At 40.9% G+C, this 23,058-nt stretch overlaps 1 protein-coding gene across 4 annotated transcripts in view; it reads left to right on the top strand.

Moving 5' to 3' along the window:
- The window catches only part of actn1 (actinin, alpha 1), a 63,067-nt gene extending 40,413 nt beyond the window's left edge, over nt 1-22,654 (top strand). Inside the window, exons 6-22 of one of the 4 annotated variants that reach the window (XM_044142292.1) lie at nt 3,637-3,715; nt 3,868-3,949; nt 5,023-5,108; nt 10,827-10,919; nt 12,296-12,526; nt 13,799-13,946; nt 14,063-14,213; nt 14,300-14,408; nt 14,542-14,682; nt 15,823-16,005; nt 16,159-16,293; nt 16,481-16,660; nt 17,437-17,583; nt 20,346-20,426; nt 20,703-20,768; nt 21,346-21,504; nt 22,059-22,654. In XM_044142292.1, coding sequence (XP_043998227.1) covers nt 3,637-3,715; nt 3,868-3,949; nt 5,023-5,108; nt 10,827-10,919; nt 12,296-12,526; nt 13,799-13,946; nt 14,063-14,213; nt 14,300-14,408; nt 14,542-14,682; nt 15,823-16,005; nt 16,159-16,293; nt 16,481-16,660; nt 17,437-17,583; nt 20,346-20,426; nt 20,703-20,768; nt 21,346-21,504; nt 22,059-22,217 — 2,230 coding nt within the window. In that variant the 3' untranslated portion in view covers nt 22,218-22,654. Of the gene's footprint in view, nt 1-3,636; nt 3,716-3,867; nt 3,950-5,022; nt 5,109-6,710; nt 6,797-10,826; nt 10,920-12,295; nt 12,527-13,798; nt 13,947-14,062; nt 14,214-14,299; nt 14,409-14,541; nt 14,683-15,822; nt 16,006-16,158; nt 16,294-16,480; nt 16,661-17,436; nt 17,584-20,345; nt 20,427-20,702; nt 20,769-21,345; nt 21,505-22,058 lie in introns of all 4 variants that reach the window. The other 3 variants (XM_044142295.1, XM_044142294.1, XM_044142293.1) reach the window with 3 other exon arrangements.
- Nucleotides 22,655-23,058: the final 404 nt, after the last annotated feature.

Genomic DNA, 23,058 nt, shown 5'->3' with positions numbered 1-23,058 from the left:
ACATTTTTTACTTTATCTGTGCAGACTTACTGGAAGGTTGGTACTTCCAGTTGTTCCAGTTATTTTAAAATGATGTTGAAAGAAGTCAACCTAACTGTGAAATCTTTTCATATTTTGACCGAAAATAACATCAGTGGACTTTGAGACTCTACAGCTGCACGTCAGCCTTTCTGGTGTTCATCTGCATTACATGGGGAAAAAACATTCAATCCCTTCTGAACCTTTTAAAAACACTTGGTTACATTAAAGCCACAAGTTCACATACATGTGTTGTGAGTTTAGACACTTTGCAGCGTGACGCCACGCGTGCAAGATCCCTCAAAAAACCTACGATTAATTAATCATTAACCACTAATTTTAGCTGTCAAGTTGTCAACATAACAATCTAGATCTTAGATGTACAAATGATATATAAAAGACAAGGCGACGCAGTGCTTTGCTATTAATTGTCAACACTGTAACAAGTAACTTAATTAAAAAAAATAGTGAGCCATTTCAATACACAACTGATGGAAATTACGATTAATGAATGGGAGATTCCTCTGTATTTTTATTTTATCTTTTTACTTTATTTTTTTTCTCTTTTCATTTATTTCTCTTTTTTTACTGTTATCATTGTTTTTTCTTGTCTTTTCTTTAAGACCCTGGACAAACAAAACCCTTTTTAAAAATATAACGTGTATTTCTACATGTAGTCTGTAAGATGTGTGAGATGTGACATGCACTGGAAAATCTGAATAAAAAAGTTTAAAAGAAATAAATAAATAGTGAGGAAGCAGAAAGTAGGTGAGTTATGCTAGCTTGACTTTGACAACCTCAACATGTAGCTGTGCTGTGGAATTCTGTGTTTCGGTTCAGTTACAAAAAAAGAATAAAAATAAAAAAAAAGCGACTTACATGCCGACTTTTGCAGATCATCATGACAGGTGTTTAAATTAGCTAGTCAACCATCGCTGTGCTGGTCAATTAGCACAGCAGCAACCAATCTGGAACAAGAACCTGAATGTCCTGTTCTTCATGCGAGAAATGTTTGCATGTCTTTTTTTGGTGTTGAATCCCGATACATTAGTAGCGTTGTAAGTCAGTTGCTATGACAACGAGTCTGTGTGACGTGTAGCTACGCAGAGTACCAGTGGTTTTGAGTTGTTCTTTGGCGTTTTCCCAGCGTTAGTTTTCTTTGCGGTGTCTCTGCACCAGATTAAGTAATACCCAGATCTCATTTTTGTTAACAGAACTGTTCTACCACTGTGGATGGCGTGAAAAAGAATCATCTTTTTTGCCCTCCAGTGTTGTGCACAGGCGTGAAATTTCCAGATGCAACCTGTGTTTGAATTCAGCCTCCATTGAGTCGATACTTTGCTTTGTCGAATCACGTTTCTTTGCCTTTACATCCGAGTCCTTTAGGGTAGGTCTCTATAAGGTTCGCACATTTAGAAAGAAGTTAAACCCACAGATTCACAATTAGAATTATGATGTCGAGACTTTGACCGGGTCAATCTGACTTGCGTTTTGATGTAAACCCTGCTGTTGTTGGAAGGTGAATCTCCGCCCCAGTCTCAAGTCTTTACCGCCTCTAACATGTTTTCTTCCAGTATTGGTCTGTATTTAGTTCCATCTGTCTTCCCATGACCTCTGACCTGCCTCCCCTTCTCTGCTGAAGAACAGCAAGCCCACAGCATGATGCTGTGTTTTAAGCAGGAAGTTTAATTTTGGTCTCATCTGATTGGTTCACTTTCTTCCATGTGTTTGCTGGGCTCCCTTTTATTCTCTTTAAATTTTGAGAGGATAGTTAATATATATAATAGCATATAAATTTCAAGATTTCAACGGAAATTATTTTGCTGTGTGCCATTAATCAGAGCAGAACTGAAAACAAGAATGAAGACCAGGCCTGTTCCTTTAAACAAGGCCGGCCGATAAATAAAGAGAGCAGGAAGAAATAATTTGTGCATCCCAGAAATGTTAAACAATTATTTTAGCAACAGCAGTCCGATCTGAAGGTGGGACCTGTTCGACCGGTGTCTGCTTCACAGAACACTCCCAATGGCTCCGTGTTGAATTATTGAACGACGACCACTGCCACACTCAGATGTGGATGAAAGCTGAGGCGAGACGAAAAGGTGGAGCTGAGGTCATCTCAAGCGAAGGTATAAACGGAGCGTTGGAAGGAAAAAATGGATTGACTTTGATGTGGCCTTTCAGGGACAGATGGTAGCTTTACATTTCAGTCAGGAGATGAGAGGCAGATGAGATCAGAGCTTTTTTTCTTTTTCTTTTTTTTTACTGGAGGACTTCAGACATAAAAAGCGTTAAATAGCCTTGTGAGAGATTTCTCCATGCAGCATGGAAACTTTTTATGGCAGGCGATAGATGTAAATAACCCGTCTTTGTTGCCTTGGAAGCACAAAGCATCAATTTTTCACAACTCCGCATTGAGATGATGCAGTTTCTAAACTGACTGGCTTCAGAACCAAGGATGCTAATCAATGAACCAAAAAGAGCCGAGCTAAAAATATGTCCTCAAGACAAACGGGGTCCTGTTAGACGTCTGAGTTTTCTGCTTGATTCAGTTTTATAATGGATATTTTAAACTGACTGTCTGTAAATTCATCTCTTATAGTTTCCTTAGCTGTAGTAGAAATATGTCGTATGACTGGGAGAAATGGCGGAAGCTAACAAGCTAATCAGATGTACGCCGTCTGTCTTAGGAAACATTAACTATTTAAAATGACTCAGAATAAAATCAATTAGTCTATCAACAGTATACAACTTTACAACAGCCCATTGTCATTTTTTGTGCTGTTTTGTGTTCATGTAGAGTTAGCTCTACACGAGCTAACAGCATCAGATTAGCTGTGACTCACCAGGCTGCTCCAGCTCCACCTAGGATGGATTTTAGATTATCCATAAATTATGCAACAGTTTTAAAGATTATATGTCTGTGGGTTTTTTAGGTCTTATATTTGTTTTGAGAAAATGAGAAAAGCTTGCTAATTTTTTTTTTTTTTTAGCCTTTCTCTTTTTAGCTATCAATAACTATATTCTGAGCAGAGGCGACACGCCGGTACTCTCTGTCCATCCCGGGGAAAAGAACTATACATTTTGGAAACAAAGACTATTTTAAAAAGTTGCCAACATTTCCAACGTTTGTTGCGCTAACTCTAAAGCACTAATTATAAACATTAGTACCACCAATGCTAAGCATAGCATTTAGCAGGAGCTACTGCTAAAGCCCTAAGCTCATCCTTAAATGTTGAAATAACAGCATGAATATTAACTTCTCCTTAATAATTGTGGTGGTCAATAACCAAGACTTAAACACAGATGTTGAACTTTTTAGTTTTGAAGAAAAGAAGCAAAAGTAAATTAGTGCTTTAGAATTTGTCCAGATAATAAACTTTGGTAAAGCTAATTTCTGTGATTTCTCTGAGTTTCATTTTCAACACTCAACGGTACGATCTCCGTCAGTCGTGTTGTCTAGAGAAGAGACGGGAGTAAACACACATGGACAGAGCCAAGTTTATCACCAGTACAAAGAGAACATGAAGTTATTGGTAGCAATTTCTGACTTTTTTTTCCCCTAAATGTTTTTCTCACTTTCCTCCTCACCAAAGTTTCTCCCCTCTGCTTTTTCAGCTGGAAGGACGGCTTGGGCTTCTGTGCACTCATTCATCGACACCGTCCAGAACTCATAGACTACGGGAAACTGCGCAAGGTGAGCGAGTTTACGTACTCCCCTAAAGCTACACTAATAACTCAGAAAAAGTCTGCTGATCTAAAAAGTGGAAAATCTTGTAGCAGTTTTTTTTTTTTTTTTTTTTTGCCTAGAAGCTGAGTTTAACGGTCACTATGGTCTGCTTTTGACAGGATGACCCCATGACCAATCTAAACACAGCCTTTGACGTGGCAGAGAAGTACCTGGACATCCCCAAAATGTTGGATGCCGAAGGTGAGCTGGTGTGAAACTCAAATTGTGAAAGAATGAAACGGAAACCAGACAATTTCGCACACTAGAAAACCAAAACATGCTCTTTCTGAAGAGCCGTTTAGCCAGATAAAAGTTCACAGAGGGCACAGAGAGGTCACCACAAATCAAATATTCTTTTTTTAAATACTTTGCACTCTGACATCTGGCCGCTATGCTCTGCAGAGGTGTGCAAAACGAGCCAAGGTGCTTTAAAAGTATAGTACCGAGTCACGCCAGCTGGTGGCATTTAAAAGTATTGTTCACTCTCAACAACACTCAACAAAAACCAGAGTGAATGAAGCTGAGAGCTGGAATGTCGGCTGACTTTTCCACATTTTGGATCGCCACAAACCTCAACATATTCTATTGGGATTCCACCACAGATACCTGATTAGATTTGGATCTGGGCTTTGAATGGACCATTCTGACACATAAATAGGCTTTGATCTAAACAAATCCATTGTAGCTCTGGCTGTGTGTTTTAATGTCCATTCTCGTAATATTCGACTTTATGCTTGGAATTAAATTTTCTTAGCATGGCTCTAATACTCAGTTGTAGAATACAAATGCAAGCCACACTTTTCAGATCCCTTTAAAAAAAAAAAATTTTTTTAAAAGAAATCCATGTGTCCTTTTCATTTCCCTTTACAGTCGTACTCCATATGTGTTAGTTTCTCACATAAAATCCCAATAAAATACGCAGAGACTTGTGGTTTTCGTGGTATAATATCTTTTACACGAGGCCGGGCTTCCTCTGCCGTCTGAAGGAGCATGTTTTGGGGTTTCGTGTCGCAGCTGTGCACACAGTGAGGATATTCTCTGCGGAATGTAAACAGGCGCTTGTCTTTCGTACAAATAAATGAAGCCTCACTGACGTCAACGCTGCATCTCCAAATACGGCTTCCTCTTGTGAGTAGCTGCGAAGGGCAGACTCAGGATTCAAACCCTCTGGTCTACAATTAACATGATGAGCTCTACTTCTAGTTCCTTCATTTGACTCCCTCATGCCCCCCTCCACCCCACATCCACCCTCCTGACCTCCTCTCTTCCCACAGACATTGTAGGCACTGCCCGTCCGGATGAGAAGGCCATCATGACCTACGTCTCTAGCTTCTACCACGCCTTCTCGGGCGCCCAAAAGGTATCCTGGATGCAGAGTTCCTACCCTGTCCTCCCCTTTTTTTCCCCTACCTGTCTGGGAGTGTCTGTGTGTGTGTGTGTGTGTGTGTGTGTGTGTGCAGGTGTCTCTTAACGGTACTCTTTTCTCTGCAGTGCACAGCGCTCCTTTACTTTCCGCATGGTTCACGCCACCACAAAATGCATGATGGGACTACGTCTTGTGCTGTCAGAGGCAATGAGCGCAGGCGGGCCTCCAGTCTACCTTGTTGTTTCACCAGTCGTTTCGGGTTTCTTTTCACTAAGGCGGAACGCCGAGCGGAGCGCCTCTGATCTGCATGACGGCGATCGTCTGCAATAACCGACCGCGCGGTTGACACAAATTCGCCTGATGTCTCTCGCCGCCTGCGGGAGGGGAAATGTACCCGTTTAAACAGACAGCTCTGTTTAACCTTCAGAGCGACGGCTCGACTAGAGAGCGGAGGAGTGAGTGAAACAAAAACTGGCATTTCAAAGTCAAAACAGCGAGGCTTTAATGGCCGTGGCCCGTCTGGTTTCAGCGTTTCTGTCAGTCTTCCTCCTTTTCTAAGCGAAAGACTGGCTGGGTAATGAATAACACTTTTCTCTGACAGCTGCTGTAATCTCAGCAACTCTTTTAAGCAAGTCAACTAAAACAAGTCGGTGTTTATAACCAAACTGAGAGACGTCAGACTGCAGCTGGACACCTGAAGGTGTCACAGGCCAGAGTTTATGGGAAAGGATTGAGCCGCCTTAATTGACTTAAATGGGCAGTGTCATAAAAAAAAATCTACTTTGAGCTTTACATCATGTCTTAGTGTTATTTCCTCATCCCAAAAATTACCTGGAGTGTTGCCTGGATTCTTTTATGCTTGTTTGAGAAATTCTTTAATCTCCATCGCAACCATTCAGCTGTGCAAAACGCCTGGGTGGACCTAGCCCCGCCTTCCAAAACAAAGCTCCTCCTCAGAGAAGCAGTTTCCAAATTCACAACTGACAGAGCAAACCTCCGCAACCCAGCTCCTTCAGACTATCCTGCAACAATCAGCAAACACCAGGTGGAACTGCTGAGCTCATCATAGGAGCTACTTCTCAGTGCAACGCTGGTAAAAACGTTGTTAAAGTGTTAATACCGGAGCCATGTTGTGATGACTTCCTGAAGGTGGAATTTCAGAAAGAGCAGGAGTTTCTTAAAGAGACAGGGGCACAATTTCAAATTTCTTTTAAATCCTGTTTCATATCCAGAACAAATAAAGTTAACATAATTACATGATTCTGCTATAAAATGGCACTATATGCCTAGAACTCATATAACACTGTCCCTTTAAGTAAATCAACTAAAACAAACCAGTGTTTATGACCAAACTGAGAGGTCAGACTGCAGCTGGACACTTGAAGGCATCACAGATCAGAGTTTGACTCTAAACACAAATAAAAACGCTACCATCTTGTTTTTTTCTTTGTGCTCCCCACTGGAAACCTCAAGTTGACTGGAGGACCCATGTGGCTCATGAGTGCGCCCCCTGCTGGCCCCTTTTGTTCTCTGCACACTTTTACTCTGCATTTTTCTCCTCTGTCCTCTCTCCCTTTTCCTCTGTTCCTCGGACAGACATCATTAGCACCTTGAGGCCAGATGAGAAGGCCGTCATGACTTATGTGTCGTGTTACTACCACGCGTTCTCAGGCAAGCAGAAGGTGAGAATCGACCCAAAAGAGCCAACAAGTCCAAGAAAAGCGAGTCCAGCGAGTTAGTAGGAAAATGACAGCGTCTGTTTGTGTAGCACTGTTTTAGCACTAACAATAATTCACCCTGAGTGTTGAAATGGTGAAAGCACTGCGCAAGGAAAGTGAAATTCTGAGCAGATTGTTTTTGCCTTTTTTTAAATTATTATTATTTATTCTGCTGAAGTTGTTGAAGTTTAAATACAGTCACTGTTGCATTGTCAGTGTTTGATGTTGGATTGAGGGTTTTTTTTTATTCTGGGATGGAATGATAACTCAACAAGTAACTTAAAAAAAAACAAAACCAAAAATAAATTAGAACTTGTGAACTGATTAGATTTTCCTGTGAATTTATCTCTAACTCAGACTGGGTCAAATTATTCCAGAGCTCCTACACTGTCTTGAAATCTGGAAAATAATTAAATGTTTTGCATGAATATGGGAAAAAAATGTAATTAATTACAGGATAATGCTTTATTTCCCAGAATTTGTTGCTTATTCTATTTTCTTCCATGTTTAAAAGAAAAAAAGTTTAATAGTACTCAACAAATATGGTGGAGTTTGTTTTTTTTACATTGTTTCTTATTAAAATGTTTTGCTTCATCTTTATATTGCCAAATGGCACCTTGATTGTACCGATTTACCCATCGGTAGTGAATCGCAAATTGAATGCATTCAGAAATGGGGATGCACAGATGAAATCGACCGGCTGATAAATGGACTCTGGTTTCCTTCATTTTGGGAGATCGGCGATAATCTGATACTTGAATTGGAAACTGATCTTATGTACCTCTGCAAAGGTCTGGAAATCCTCCGCCGTCCTTTTATCTCTGCTGTCAGAAAGGGCAGAATGACAGGTTTCCACACCAGATCACGTCTGTACACGACTGGCTAAATATATTCACATCACTGTTCTCAACTTGGAAATATTTTCACTAAATTCCAGACGAAAAGAAAAAGTGTATCGGCCAAAATCGAAAGGTAATGTGTTTGACCAGAAAACTGCAATCAGTGCACTGCAATTCAAAAAGAAAAGTTGGAGCTGTTACTGGTTCAGCTGGACCCTGTGGTGACTGAACTGGGTCTGAAATACCAAACCGGGCCCTGAAACCGCTTCTTAAATCAAGGTGCAGAACCGTGGCTGTAGAGAATCTGCGTCTGTTTTGGGTCGTTTGGTTGAAATTTGCTTTCTCTCGGGTGATCCCACTCTGAAACTTGTTATGGAACGAATAAATCAAGCTTAACATTAAACTCAACTCCATTCCCTTAGAAAACTGATTATCAAAAGCCAGGAAAACAAACTATTTAAAAAGCTCCAACATTTTTGGTAAGAACAGCTAAACATTCAGCCAGAACTGTGCCAGGACGGCCTCTTTACAACTTGCTAAAAGGCTTTTTGACAAAAAATAATCACTCAGGTCATTTAGGCCCATAGTGAGGGTATGTATATATACTCTGTAAACTGACAGGAAGTCAATGTAACATTCAGCAGCAGCATCTGACAACAGGTTTAAGTGTAAAACATCATGACAAAGATTAGGATGGATCTCTGTCGCGAACAATAACTCAGGACATCCTGTTAAATCCGCTGTCCTTAAAATCCTCCTGGGATCGTCTCGTAGGGCGACCGACTCTCCCGAGAAGCCTGAACCCGTCCGCCGTCTGTTAGGAGCTTCTTTTTTTTTTTCCCTTTCTCCTCCTGTCTAGAACCTCAGATTGCAGCCTGTGGGCAGAAATCTCCCCATAAACACCGTGAACCTCACATCACTGCACTGGTTCGTACATGGAAATTATCACCAGGCGTTTTATTACGTGAAGCTGCAAACAAGCCTGTTTGCTATTAAGGCCTGTTGTAGGAACAGACCAAACTTGCTGAAACTCCTTGTATTTTAAGTTTCATTGGATTTTTCGCTCCAAAAACAAAACAAAAAAACACGCGCACACAAACTCTTACCAAGTATTTTTAATCTAGCTTGTAGTGACTTGAAATGAGACAAAGCCAAACTAATAATTCCTTAATTTCCTTAACATTAAAAAATGTCTTATTATCTTAATTGCCATTGGAACCAGCACTTTTTCATCAATATTAAGAAATTATTCACATAAAACAAGCTCCTGCATCTTGCTGAAAAGTTGTTGGTAAGTTATTTTTGTCTTATTTCAAGGGAATTAACGTACTTACACTGGAAACTAGACCAAAAATACTTTTTTTCAGTTTTCACGGTGTATCATGATGAAGCTTTACACCGCAGCCATGAAACAGAAGCTTTACATCTTCCTGTATGTAGACTTATTACCAAATGTGAAATATATTGCTACGGTCAGTCAGCCTTCACACAACACTTTGCCCACAGCGGCTTCCTGGATGAAAGCTTTCAGTTTTAGCTCTAATCAGCAGTTCCTGCTCTCCGCCAGAACAGCAGGCAACATGAAGGAGGTCGGGGCTCTCGGCTAAGCGGCCCCGTCGTGCAAACATTTGCTCACAGAAGCACAACTTGCACATCCTGGCTCTCCTTTTAAGGCCGCTCCTCTTAGAGGGAATCTCGGACCGGGCCAAGTTTTCCTTGTGATGTTTGGACAAAGGAAAGCTGGAGGCAGCCCCCCATGTGGGATGCGAGTCTCCGAGCCGTGAAAGAGGTTACGAGTTTCGAGACTTGGGTTCTTATCTGCACCTTATGTAAAGACGCGTCTGCGATAGCTTTTAATCTCTCTTAATTTCCTCTAATTTCAAGGCACAAGCCTCTAAAATCCCAGTTACAAACTGTTTTTTGTCTTTCTTTTCTCAACCAAATCCGCTTTATTTTCTACACTTTGCATGCTGCTGTAATTGCTACATTTTACTTTTTTTTTTCAATGCATACATTTTACACAAAAAAAGCAAATCGGTTTATTTTTTTTTTAGTTCTAAATTTGAACAAATACCATCTTACAGGGCTTTACAGAACATACATGTCCAATTTAGAGCAAATTATATATAATCTATATTCAATTCAAATAAATCCAGATCGTTCCAGTGCAGTCTAAACATATTCACATTCTAGATCCAGTACACTTTCATGCCTTCCTAAATATACAGCTCATATAATGCCAGCTGGTATTACAATGAGTTATTGATTTGTGCAGCAATCCCCTATACTAAGCAAGTATCATTTCATACATTCAGACAGCTTGTAAATAAATGGTCATCTTCCGTTTCTCCTTATTTTTTATTCATATTTTTACTATTTTATTGATTTTTTAAATGTTTTCTATATTATATACGTATTATATCTCAGTAGTAAGGATGTCACATGATGGTGATGCAGAAATCAACCTGTGCTCTTGGCTAACGTTTCCATGCTACAGCATTAGCTTATGACTTCTTTTACAAACTCACAAACCGTGCCACAAATTATGTAAAGTAACATCAACTTTTAGAATTTGTTGGGTGGTTTTTTCACTCACTTTTATTTGCTATTCAATAATTACTACATTACATGAATCCCGCCTCGTACGTTATGATTTTTAATTAGCCTTGCTAAGCTAGCTGGAGGAGTAAAGCAGCTGGACACGTTCGACAAGGATGGCAAATAACATTTGAATGGATTATTTTAACTTATATTTTACAATAATGATTGAAAAACAGAGTTTGACAAAAATATATCTAAATATTTTCTGATAAGCATAAAAGGTTGTTTTTTTTTGTTTTCTAATTTACTAGTCGTTTTCTGAGGCCCCTCTTTGAAAACCAATGCTTCTTTCTGTTTATTTATTTATTTTTTAAAAATAAAACACAAACTGAGAGTCGTCCTGATTCCATCAGTTTCGCAGCGTTTGCTGATTAATTGCCCGATTTCCCTGAAGCGATTCCCCTGGTAATTCTCTGTGGGTGGTTCGGATTCATTTATCGCAGCCAAACGTCAAAAAAACAAAAAAAACAAGACACTTTAACTTCTGTTAGACGTGCCGGGGTGTCGTAGACGGCTGAACTCACGTTGTTTCTTGCTTCGCCCTGGCGGTTTAGGCGGAGACGGCGGCCAACCGGATCTGCAAGGTGCTGGCGGTGAACCAGGAGAACGAACAGCTGATGGAGGACTATGAGAAGCTGGCCAGCGATGTGAGCATTCCCCGCTTCTTTTCCCTCCATTTTGCCTCCTCATTTATTTCATTTCCCGCTCTCTGAGCTGCATCCCCGCCCTCTCCACCCTTGTGGGATGTTCATGCTGCGTTCAGGTGCAGATAAGGCGGATAATGACAAACATGTAGCCAGCCAGACAAAATGGGACTTGCATTGAGTTCTGTGCATTGTGCAACACTTGTGATTGTTATCAAATCATGCTGCAGACTTTTTAAAAATTGTTTACGTGTTGCAGTTTGTGGACTGTCTGCTGTTTATGCAGGCTAAAACTAGGACTAGTTGCCAAGGAACAAGCTTATGGAGGTGATGGAGCTGATGGAGGACTATGTAGTGAATTACTAACTCACTACACCAAAATTCTTATAAACACAGTGGCTTTCAGAAATATCCACACACTTTGAATTTTTACTTCACTGAATTTTATTAGGGTCTGCAACAGCCATCCATGCCCTCAGTCCTCCAATATAAACCAGTTTAGAGCCTCAAAACAACTTGGATATTTATGACGAATATCTGCCAAAGGAAATTTTTAAAGAGCCACAATTACATTTCTATTTTTAAGATTCAAAATAAAAGGAAAACGAAACAAAAGAGAGGAGGGTAACATTTTCTTTAATTGGGGTAATGATGTCATTTGTGGAAATCTGATGACTGACCTCATTACAATTATTCCATGAGCAAAACTCGCATTTATTATATTTATATTTTAAAAAAACAGCACAGCAACATGTGCATATGTATTTGGAGAAACTTCAATTTGCTCCTTGCCTGTAATTTCAAGCAAATACTTCAAGCTGTTGCTTTGTATTTGCTTAGTAGATAAATGTCAAACACTTTAAAAACAAGCCACAGATTTTTTTTTTTCGTTTACTGTTTCATGAATTATAAACATGGTGAGTTAACTTCTTTTTTTTCCCCCATCATGCAAATGCTTGGAAGGCATCATCTTCTAAGGCATTATTAAACCTTTAGAACAGGGTTTAATAAAAGACTTGTTTTTTTGTGTTAGTAATTTTAAACATTATGTTACAGATTTTGTTCATAAAGCTTTAAAAATGTTGGCGCAGTGTTGAAACGTGCAAAACCTGAAGAAGAAATTGTACTGCAAATACATTAAATCGCAAGAATTTAGACAAAACATTTTATGCTAACTCACGATTTCTCCTTTTTCCATCAACTACATAAATCACACACACTTTTCTTCCATCACTCTCCCCGTCTTTTCCAATTGCGCGGCTCTCCTTTCATCCTTTCTTCCATCAACTTGGTTTTCTCCTCCGTCTCTGTTGTATTATCCCTACCCCTTACCACACACACACACACACACACGCACACACACACACACAATCCCCCAGCTGTTGGAGTGGATCCGTCGCACCATCCCCTGGCTGGAGAACCGACTGCCTGAGAACACCATGCAGGCCATGCAGCAGAAGCTGGAGGACTTCAGGGATTACCGTCGTCTCCACAAGCCGCCCAAAGTGCAGGAGAAGTGCCAGCTGGAGATCAACTTCAACACCCTTCAGACCAAACTGAGGCTCAGCAACAGGCCCGCCTTCATGCCCTCCGAGGGAAAGATGGTCTCGGTATGTCGCTGTGGTTTCTGAACGACTCCAGTTCAACAAGAATCATACTCTGTACAAACCTTCTCTTACCAAAACGTCTTTGAGCCTCGTTTCATGTACGTTTTGAGTCTTTTTTGCTTAGTAATAATCTCTGCTGTTCATATGTGCTCCTGGATATGATGTGTTCACTGGTTGGGGGGGGGAAATCTGATATTTGATGATCACCAGTCATGACTGATCAAGCTGGAAAAATTGCCATATCCTTGTCACTGAATGATTTCCTGATGCCTCTGGTGTTAACGGATGAACGGCCGCAATGTGAAATTAAAATAGTTTAGGTTACAAACAAACAAACAAACAAAAAAAACAATGCTAACACCTTTTCTAGGCTGAAACCCTGAATAACAACTTCAAATGCAGCAGAAGATGATTCTGATCCAATCAAAATATAGTTTGGATCCAAGATGAGTGAATTTGTATGAATTTTCTTCACACTACTAAAGTATTTGTCAAAATTTGATGTTAGATGGATATTATTTTTGTCTCAATATTACTATTGTCTTGAACGACTCCAATCTAGACCTTTCTGGCGGTTTATGCTAGTGCTATATTGTAAACATTTAAACCGCCACCATGTTTGGATTGATTATTTATGACAATAGGAGTGATAAACTATAAATTAAATGGAGGTAGGAGGCAGTTCGCCACCAATTATCTTCCTGTGAGAAACAAACATTTTAAAATAATTTGATGTTTAAAAAAAACAACTTAATATGTAAAGCATTTTCTGGTTAGAGTAATTATCTCATACAAATGAAAGTAGTAATAGTGTAAACTTTCACATAAATTCGGCGTAATATTTTTACATTCCTTGTAGGTTTAATTTTCTCTGAGTGAGAAACGCTTTAGGAGGAATATTATTACTGTTGCACTGCCTCCTCTTCCAATTTCCCGTTTAGTCAGCTTTTGTAAATCTCCCATTGGAAAAACATGGACAGGTTTATAAAGTGTCAACACAAACTGTTATTTTTGATATGTTACTAAAATTGGACATTAACATGCTAAACGAAGATACCAGAGATACCAGCTAAAATATAGCCTTTTGGCATAATCTCACTTTAAAAAATTCTGAATATTCCTTTAAACATGAGTGGAAAACTCAAATGTCCATTTAAGGAAGTGCTCAAGCTATATTATCTAAAATTAGCCTCAAATGGATTTATTCCAAGTGTTTGGCATCGGGGCAGCGGCGCCTAAAACAAACAGTCTAATGTTTTTGTTGGCTTTGTGCAGGACATCAATAACGCTTGGGGAAGCCTCGAGGGAGCGGAAAAGGGTTACGAAGAGTGGCTCCTCAACGAGATCCGCCGGCTGGAGCGACTCGACCACCTGGCGGAGAAGTTCCGGCAGAAAGCGGCGATTCACGAAGCCTGGACCGAAGGTGCTGAACCGTTACCAAGAAGAGAATCCCTCATCTTCCTAAAGTAACGCAGTTAGCGTCTCTAGGTCTAAAATGGGTTCCTGGTGACATTTCTGGTTTCATCACTTCCTGCGCAGGTAAGGAGGACTTGCTGCAGAAGCAAGACTACGAGACCGCCTCTCTGTCAGAGATCAAGGCTCTGCTGAAGAAACACGAGGCCTTTGAGAGCGACCTGGCCGCGCACCAGGATCGCGTGGAGCAGATTGCAGCGATAGCGCAGGAGTTAAAGTAAGATCCCATAAATGGTAGAGAGAGGACAAGTGGACAGGAAACCATCAATGTGCCTGGAAGTGAGGGTTTGTTTCGTTCTGCAGTGAGCTGGACTACTACGACTCCCCCAGTGTAAACGCTCGCTGCCAGCGGATCTGCGATCAGTGGGACGCACTGGGAGGCATGACCGTGAAACGCACTGAGGCGCTACAGGTGAACCTCACTGAAAGCTGTAGTGTTACTTGTGATTAGTGGCAAATGAAAATAAAGTGCATTCCTGTTTCTCTGAAACACTGGGTGTCAATAAAAATAAAAAAAAGCCGTTGTGTTCTTTCTATCTCACCAGAGAACTGAGAAGTTGCTTGAAACTATCGACCAACTGTACCTTGAGTTTGCCAAAAGAGCAGCGCCATTCAATAACTGGATGGAGGGCGCCATGGAGGACCTGCAGGACACTTTCATCGTTCACACAATTGAAGAAATCCAGGTGAGCAAGGACCTGCCCCGTGACGAACCAAACAAGAATTTATTGTAATAAGGAAATGTTAAAAATGTGCTAAATAGACTTGGCCTTTCAAGACTTGAGACTTGATTTGAGCCGGATCCCTACAGACTTGACTCTCAACTTGGGGTGAAGGCCTTGAAATTTGATTTGAACTTCATTCTCAAGGTCTTGAGACCCGACTTGGGGTGAAGTGTTTAAGCCCCCACCTTCTCGGGCGTACTTCACTCCACAGAAATCCGTTCAAAGGTGCATTTTTACATGTACTGTGTCGCACGGTAAATTGCTTGGCGGGAAACAGTGTTCACATCAAACTGCTTTGTTTTCGATACCAAGCTGATGAGGTTGGGTATCTGCGCAACCAGTCGCAAGGATTCTGGTGGAGGTCTACTTTAGTGCGGCACAAAGTAGACCTCCACTTTGTGCCGCACTAAGTGTACGGTGGCTGGCCTGGTGGAGAGGAAACGGGGTAGGTGCCCAACTGGCTCTTCAAACTTGCTTGTATCCATTCGGATTGTGGGAAGTGAAGGAATTTGTCACGAGAAATTAAGGCGATCCGTACGTCGGACTCTCAGAATATGTACGGTTCGTCCGAGGAGTATGTGGGAACCTTTAGACTTGATTCAGAGTTGACCCTCAGGGACTTCAGGTTTGTCTCAAACTTTTACCTTTTATGGAGTTAAGACTTCAACTTGCCCCTATCAACCTGAACTTTGGGTAAACGCTTTAAGAGTTGATTTGGAGTTGGGCTTTGGGAGTCCTCCCACTTTATTTGATGACTCAATGAAGTGATTATTTATTGAAGTGTGGCACCTAAAACATTGATACCATCTGCAGGCTTCAGTGTTTCAGTAGTAAAATCCCTATTAAGCAGAAGTCTTGGTGATTCCTCTCAAGCTACATTCCAAAATAACATAAAGCAAATTAAAAATCTCATTTTTATTGTTGTTTAAGAGCGCCGTCTATTGTCCAGGACAAACTTGGCCAAAGTAGAAAGGGACACGGTGTGTTCAAGGTGTATATGCTTTAATGTGTTCTCTTCAATCTAAAATGAAAACCGTTTCCGTTTATCACACAGAAGAAGACGACAGTGCGTGCTTTTCCAGATGTCTGTTGTTGTTTCAGGGACTGAGCTCAGCCCATGAGCAGTTCAAAGCCACGCTGCCAGAGGCTGACAAAGAGCGCCTGTCCATCCTCGGCATCCACAATGAGATTGCCAAAATCGTGCAGACCTATCATGTGAACATGGCCGGCAACAACCCCTACACAACCATCAACCCACAGGAGATCAACGCTAAATGGGATAAGGTACTGGGACTAGTACACAGCAATCTTTCTTCTTTCTCCTTAAGACAGAGTGATTGCTCAGTGTGTTCCTTTTTTTGTCTTCTTTTTGTTATAAAAATCTCTTGGGCTTTTTTTTTTTTTTTTTTTTTTTACAATTTAAACTCCAATCTGCAGGTCAGGCAGCTGGTGCCTCAGCGAGACCAGGCTCTGATCGAAGAGCACGCCCGGCAGCAGAACAACGAGCGTCTTCGCAGGCAGTTCGCCACACAGGCCAACGTCATCGGGCCCTGGATCCAGACCAAGATGGAGGTTGACAACCTTATCCCTCACTAATCCTTTTTAAAAAAGAAAAAAAAATAATATACATACATATATATATATATATATAAATAAAAACAAAAAAATAATAAAATTCATGATGAGATTAAATTTTGAAAACTTTTGGCGAGGCTATAAAAGCCAGACATCTCATGGCGTTGTCCGTGCACCTGAGCAGGAAATCGGCCGGATCTCGATCGAAATGCACGGCACCCTAGAGGACCAGCTGACGCACCTCCGCCAGTACGAGAAAAGCATCGTCAACTACAAGCCAAAGATCGACCAGCTGGAGGGAGACCACCAACTCATTCAAGAGGCTCTCATCTTCGACAACAAACACACCAACTACACAATGGAGGTAAACGTCGCAACGAATCAAATCCAGTCCTCCTGATGCTAATCTCCACTGATATATCGATTATGGGACACAGGGAGTCCAGATGTAGAGTCTTGCATTCAAAATTAATGCCTTAAAATGTCTTAAATTCATTATAAGAAGACCAAGTTGACCTTAAATACATTAATCACCATATTCTATGTAGTTTATTTTTCTCGCTGGACTTTATTGTCAGGCAAACGTTTGATACATTCTCAATCCATTATGGTCAATTGAAGTTGTTGAGGCTACCGCTAACTAGCTGCTAATATGCCCTCGCTAGCTAGCTAGCTATTTTTTTATGTCCATCAACGGTAAATGTAAGCTGGTTCTGTCAAAGCATTTTCATGAATTAAAATGGCTCAAAGTCAAAGTGATGTATGATCAGCTCCATGCCAAACTTCTTATGCATTTTATTGGTAACTTTATTTTTTATTTTTTTAAATGGGTGGATTATTTTATATTTTTGCTTCTGCTTCATATCTACAGGCTACTTCCAGTTAGTCTGACATAAAATCCCAGTAAAGTACACGGACTTTGGTGACTTTAATGTTAGAAAATATCGAAAGAAATGTTAGAATCCATCAGTACAGCAGGCCTGCCTAAAATAATATAACATCCCAGAATGCATCGGGGCATATTTTCCCTGACATCGGTTCTAAATGGCTGGATAAAGTGAAGACTGAAGATCAGATCCAGGACTCTCCGACCCCTTCATCATCCTCTTCCTCTTCTCCCGGTCTCTCTCTGCCGTGCAGCACATCCGTGTGGGCTGGGAGCAGCTGCTCACCACCATCGCCCGCACCATCAACGAAATCGAGAACCAGATCCTGACACGAGACGCCAAGGGCATCAGCCAGGAGCAGCTGAACGAGTTCCGCGCCTCCTTCAACCACTTTGACAGGGTCAGTACCGAGTCGCTCCGCAGAGCCGCGGCCAGAGGGACGGCTGACCGTTTAATCCATACGAAGGGTTTTGTGGGAACCAATCAGAGAATAGAAGCCGAACAAAGTTATGGATTTATCCTGGAACTGTTGCAGGAAAATACTCAAATACGTAAGAACCATGTGGTAACGGGGTGTGCATAAGACTGACATGGCAGTGTCATGAACACGAAGGAGTCTTTCTGAATGTTTGACTGTTGTCATGAAGTGTCAATCGGTAAATAATGACACTTTTAATGCAAAGTTGCTCTAAAAGTTGCATTAATAGTCCATTAAAAGTGCCAACTTTGCATTAAAGTGTCATTAGCTATAAAATATTGTAAAGTTGATATTTTAATGCAACTTTTAGAGAAACTTTGCATTAAAAGTGTAATTATTTAACAAATGACACTTCATTACAACGGTCATCAACATTCATAAACACTCCTTCATGTTCATGACAGGTGTTACGTCATATTTATGACAGGTGTTATAACATATTTATGACAGGTGTTATAACATATTTATGACGGGTGTTATAACATAGTTATGACAGGTGTTATGTCATATTTATGACAGGTGTTATAACATATTTATGACAGGTGTTACGTCATATTTATGACAGGTGTTATAACATATTTATGACAGGTGTTATGTCATATTTATGACAGCGTCATGTCAGTCAAATAAGGTGCTGCCAAACATGTGTGTTTACTTGCAAAACTCAAATATCTATTCTCTGAATATTAATTGATGCTGTTAAATATGAACTGTGTTTTTACTCAGTTTTTCCATTCTCTGAGCTGAGAGGTTGTTTTTTTGTGGGATGAGGTGGGAACGGGATGAAAAATGTAGCAATCTGGAGCTTCATCTAAAATTTCATCTATTATGTGAAATAATCTTTGGTAATTAAACTCTTACTGGACAGACATTTAAAATTAGAGCCTATTAGACAACATAAGATATTACTATTTGACTAAAATTAATCCAAGATTGGATGGGAGTAAATCATAAAAAGTAAAACGAAAATAGACAAATGAATGGTAACAAAATCAATTCAGAATTACCGATTTACATAAAATTGAGTAAGCCTGCCTGACACTGTGAGATAAAGAGGAAGACCACTAAAGAAGAATAACATGGAAAACTGCATATAACCCCTATGTTGACTCAAAGAAGCTGACCTCCATCCGCTCCTGTGATGTCAGAGTCCTGGGTTCGTTCCAGCAGCAGGTAAGTCTCCCCGACTTCACACCTGCTCCTGGCAGGTCCTGCCAGCATCCAGAGCAACTCAGAACTCATTTCATTCGGCTCTTTAAATGACAACGGAAAGTTGTAGTAAGCGCAAAACAAGAAAACAATGATCCAGATTAATTAGTGTCGAGGGCAAAGTTTTAACAAGCTTCTACGATTTTGTCCTCGCGGCCCATGATCCGAATCTCGAGACCGTAGGCTGGGAACAGGAGTGAGCAGGAAATCCAGGAGCATTACTTCAGTTTAGACGCAGATCCATCCAACTATCTCACGCTCCATCTGACCAAACGCACAAATATGACCAACTACAGTTGGAGTGTCAACTTTTCCAAAGAGACTGAGGAGGGTCTTTTAATCTAGTCTTTTAATGTATCCTCAGCAGGGGCACACATTAAGGGGCCCAGGTCCCTCTTGAAAATGAGATCCAGATCTCAATGGGGTTTACCTGGTTAAATAAAGAAATAATAAATAATTGAATAGTTAAATAGTTTTTTTTTTGTTTGGGGGGAGAAGGAGGGGGGTTGGTAATTTAAAGACTTTATTTATTTGTTGGATATTCAAAATTAATGTTTGAGGTTTCTGTTTTAGAGGACAGTTTGTCCTTTTTACGCCGGAGTATTGAGGCCACACTAAGAAAAAAATAAAGTAGAAAAGTAACATTTCGAGAATAAAGTTATAAAATTCCGATAATAACGTTGTAGTGTTACCAGAATGAAATCTTAATATTTTGAGAACTCTGACATGACAAAACATCTGCCATAAAACGAATGCAGAGCATCTTGTGAATAAGGAAATACTTAATCTATTAACATTTTACCACAGGTGTAAGACTTCTTTCTCGTGTCAGAGTCCTCATTATATTTTGACTTCACTCTGGCAATTTTATGACTTCATTCTCGTATTATTTTGACTTTTTTCTCGTACAAACTTATTCCTGATATCCTACGACTTTATTCACTTACGAGTTTATTCTCGATTTATCTCAGCTTTTTTCTGGTGCGACTTTGCTCTCACAATTTTATGATTTGCTCTCGTGATTGTCTATACATATTTTTCTTAGCATGGCTCTGATACTCCGTCGTACTTCTTAGTTCCTGCGTTGTTGTTGTTGTTGTTGTTCTGTTTCTGTGCCATTGACGATATGAATAAGCCCACCTGGAGGCCCTGTGATCTGCCCGCCCCGCTGCACATTAACGCCTCTGAATGCCCTCGCCGAGCATGGCAGCGCCGCTGCCACCATGTGTTCACCTGCCCGGTCCTAATCGATATGCACTGTGTTCTCTGTTTTCTGTCTCTTATGCATGGTCCTCTCCCTTCACCCTCACCTTCCTCTTCCTCCCCTCCCCCATTCCCTTCTCCCGTGCATGGTGCACTACCTCCTCCCAACCACCTACCCTACACCCCACAACCCTTCCCCGTTTCCCCCTCGCCATCACTGATTGGGCTGTATGTGTTGCTGCATGGCCTGTGGCCCCTCCCCCACACACCAGGACCACTCGGGCACTCTGGGCGCGGAAGAGTTCAAGGCCTGCCTGATCAGCCTGGGCTTCGATATCGCCAACGACGCGCAGGTATTTGATCGTAGCCACACTCCCGCAGTGCGAGGTTTAACTGGAGTTTTTTTTTCTTTTCTTTTCTCTCTACTGCACTTTCCTCTGTTTTCCCTCCATCTCTTCCTGTGTGTTATTGCCTTTACTTTTCCTGTTTGAACTCTTTATGTTTTCCCCACACTTTGCTTAAAAATCTTCTCACTCGAACCTTTCTTCTCCTGATGTCTTTTCCTTTCCCTCCCTTTCCTGTATTTCTCCTCTCCTGCTGGTTGTGTTTGTCTGTCGCTGACCTTGTAGAAGAGAACAGGAATCATGGATGCAGAAGACTTCAAAACCTGCCTTATCTCCATGGGTTACAACCTGGTAAAGCATTGAGCACTCTTCAAGTATGAACACGTCTTTGTGTGTGTGAGCCGGACCACCTGGAGTTGGTAATGGATGTAGATTTAATGAGACTTAAAAGAAAAAAAGTGGACAATCTGGATGTTTTAGGGCTACAGTTATTGATTTATTCTGATGATTAATTGATTAATCGCATTTCAAAAAATTCCTTTAGTGAATGCTTGATCATTTGTAGCAAAGGATGAATCTGCAGCTTAAAAAACATTTCTAACATCAACATGTGAGAACACGTTTTTTTCAACAATTGACATTTTTTTGAGACTGTATTCTTCAGTCAACAATTAATTGATTGATAAATTAGTTGAAAATTATTTCAATAATCGATTAGTCACAATTTAGCTAATTTATCGTTTCAATCTTGTGTTAAATTATGTCATTTTCTGAACAATTCTCCTTTTACATTGATGAAAATCTCTTCATCACAACCTGAAGTTTAAGGTGTAAATTCTCCGCTGTCTTTACGCACTTTGATTTACCAGCTTTTGCGTGACGTCGTCCGACTACAGCTGCTTTACCGTCACCTGTCTGTCGCCACCAGGGGGAAAACGAGTTCTCCCGCATCATGAGCACAGTGGACCCCAACAGAATGGGCATTGTCACCTTCCAGGCCTTCATAGACTTCATGTCGCGCGAGACGGCCGACACGGACACAGCCGACCAGGTCATGGCGTCCTTCAAGGTTCTCGCTGGGGACAAGGTACGGCACTGCAGGGCTACTCAGAAAACCCCAACGAGCCCCCGCAGTACAACCAGATATCGATAGAGAGAAAGGATTCGTGAGATTTTAGGTGACAGACCAACTCAAAGTGTGGAGTGGAAAGAAAATGAAGTGGTTAATTTTTCTTAATCTGTCTGAAAAGTATGACATGCATTTCTATTTATCCCCTCAAATTAATATATTGCAGATCGTTGATCAGCCAGAAAACTGCAATCTGCGCACCGTAATGAAACTTATGATGAATTATGGTGTTTTTTTGAGACTCTTTTGAAATACTATATCAATAATGACGTAATAATCCAAATTCACAGTCTCAAAGACCCATTAGCTTACATTATGCAAAGAGCTATAGAAGCACTAGAGCTGGATGACATTTTAAATATTAAAAAATTCAATACAACCACCGAAAACTGTAAATAAAATGGAAATAGAATCTACACACAACCAAAGCCACAAATGAAATGGGTGCAATGAATCTACTGGAGATACTCAGTCATGACGAAACTGAACCTCGGTTCTTCCTGACTCTGCAGAACTACATCTTGGCTGACGAGCTGCGCCGCGAGCTGCCCCCAGACCAGGCCGAGTACTGCATCGCGCGCATGGCCCCCTACACGGGCCCCGACGGTGTCCCCGGAGCCCTGGACTACATGTCCTTCTCCACGGCACTTTACGGGGAGAGCGACCTCTGAACACTGGCGCCGGGCGTCCTGACCCGGGACCATCCTGGCCCCCGCCCCGCTCCGTTCACCGCCACGTGCTCCGATTCGACTCCACTCTCCTGTCCAGCTGCGCTGATTTATTTTTTTTAATTTTTAATTTTTTTTGTACGTTTCAGGCCTTATCTTTTTGTCAGTATCTTCCGTGACCTCTCACCTGTCCAGCTTCGTCACCGCTCCCTCTTTCCCTCCCTCGCTCCGTCTTTGTTGTGTTTGCTTTTCATCGCAAAGCAGCGACTCTCCAGGTTTACAGAGAGGGAGAGATAAAATGTGCTTTTTTTTTTGTCATTGATTTTCTTCAGAAAAATGAATAAAGTTAACATTATTTTATTATACTGAACAAAAAAAGGTATTTTTCTTCACCTGGTTAAATAAGAGATGAAAAATTGTAATAAAGAAAAAAAACAACACGTCTGCACTTTTTCGGTTTTTGATACATGAACACCTGTGTGTGTGTGTGGGGGTGTGTTCTGATCATACTGTGATCAAAGAGTACATGCATACAGCACTCTGTCAAAGTATTCTTACAATTTCTACACATTTGCTGCATCACAACCAACGCGTTTAAGGTTTGCACTGGTGTTGGGTATCATAGCAGCACACAAATAAGAAAAAAAGGAAAATGTGAATGGCTTTTGAAGATTTTCACAATTCTGAGAATTCCTAATTGTTTGCCGCTTTTTTTTAGGTAATAACTCTCACATTGGTTCACTGGGGCTTTTTTCCCCCCCCTAATGAATTAATCATTTGAAAATTGCATTTTGTATCATATCGGGCAGCAAAAGCAGAAGAAACCTGAGGTGGAGTTCCGGAG

The sequence above is a fragment of the Gambusia affinis genome, linkage group LG16, assembly GCF_019740435.1.
Source record: "Gambusia affinis linkage group LG16, SWU_Gaff_1.0, whole genome shotgun sequence".
Taxonomy (NCBI): domain Eukaryota; kingdom Metazoa; phylum Chordata; class Actinopteri; order Cyprinodontiformes; family Poeciliidae; genus Gambusia; species Gambusia affinis.
The sequence above is the reverse complement of the archived record's forward strand: the minus strand, read 5'-3'. Positions and strand labels throughout refer to the sequence as shown.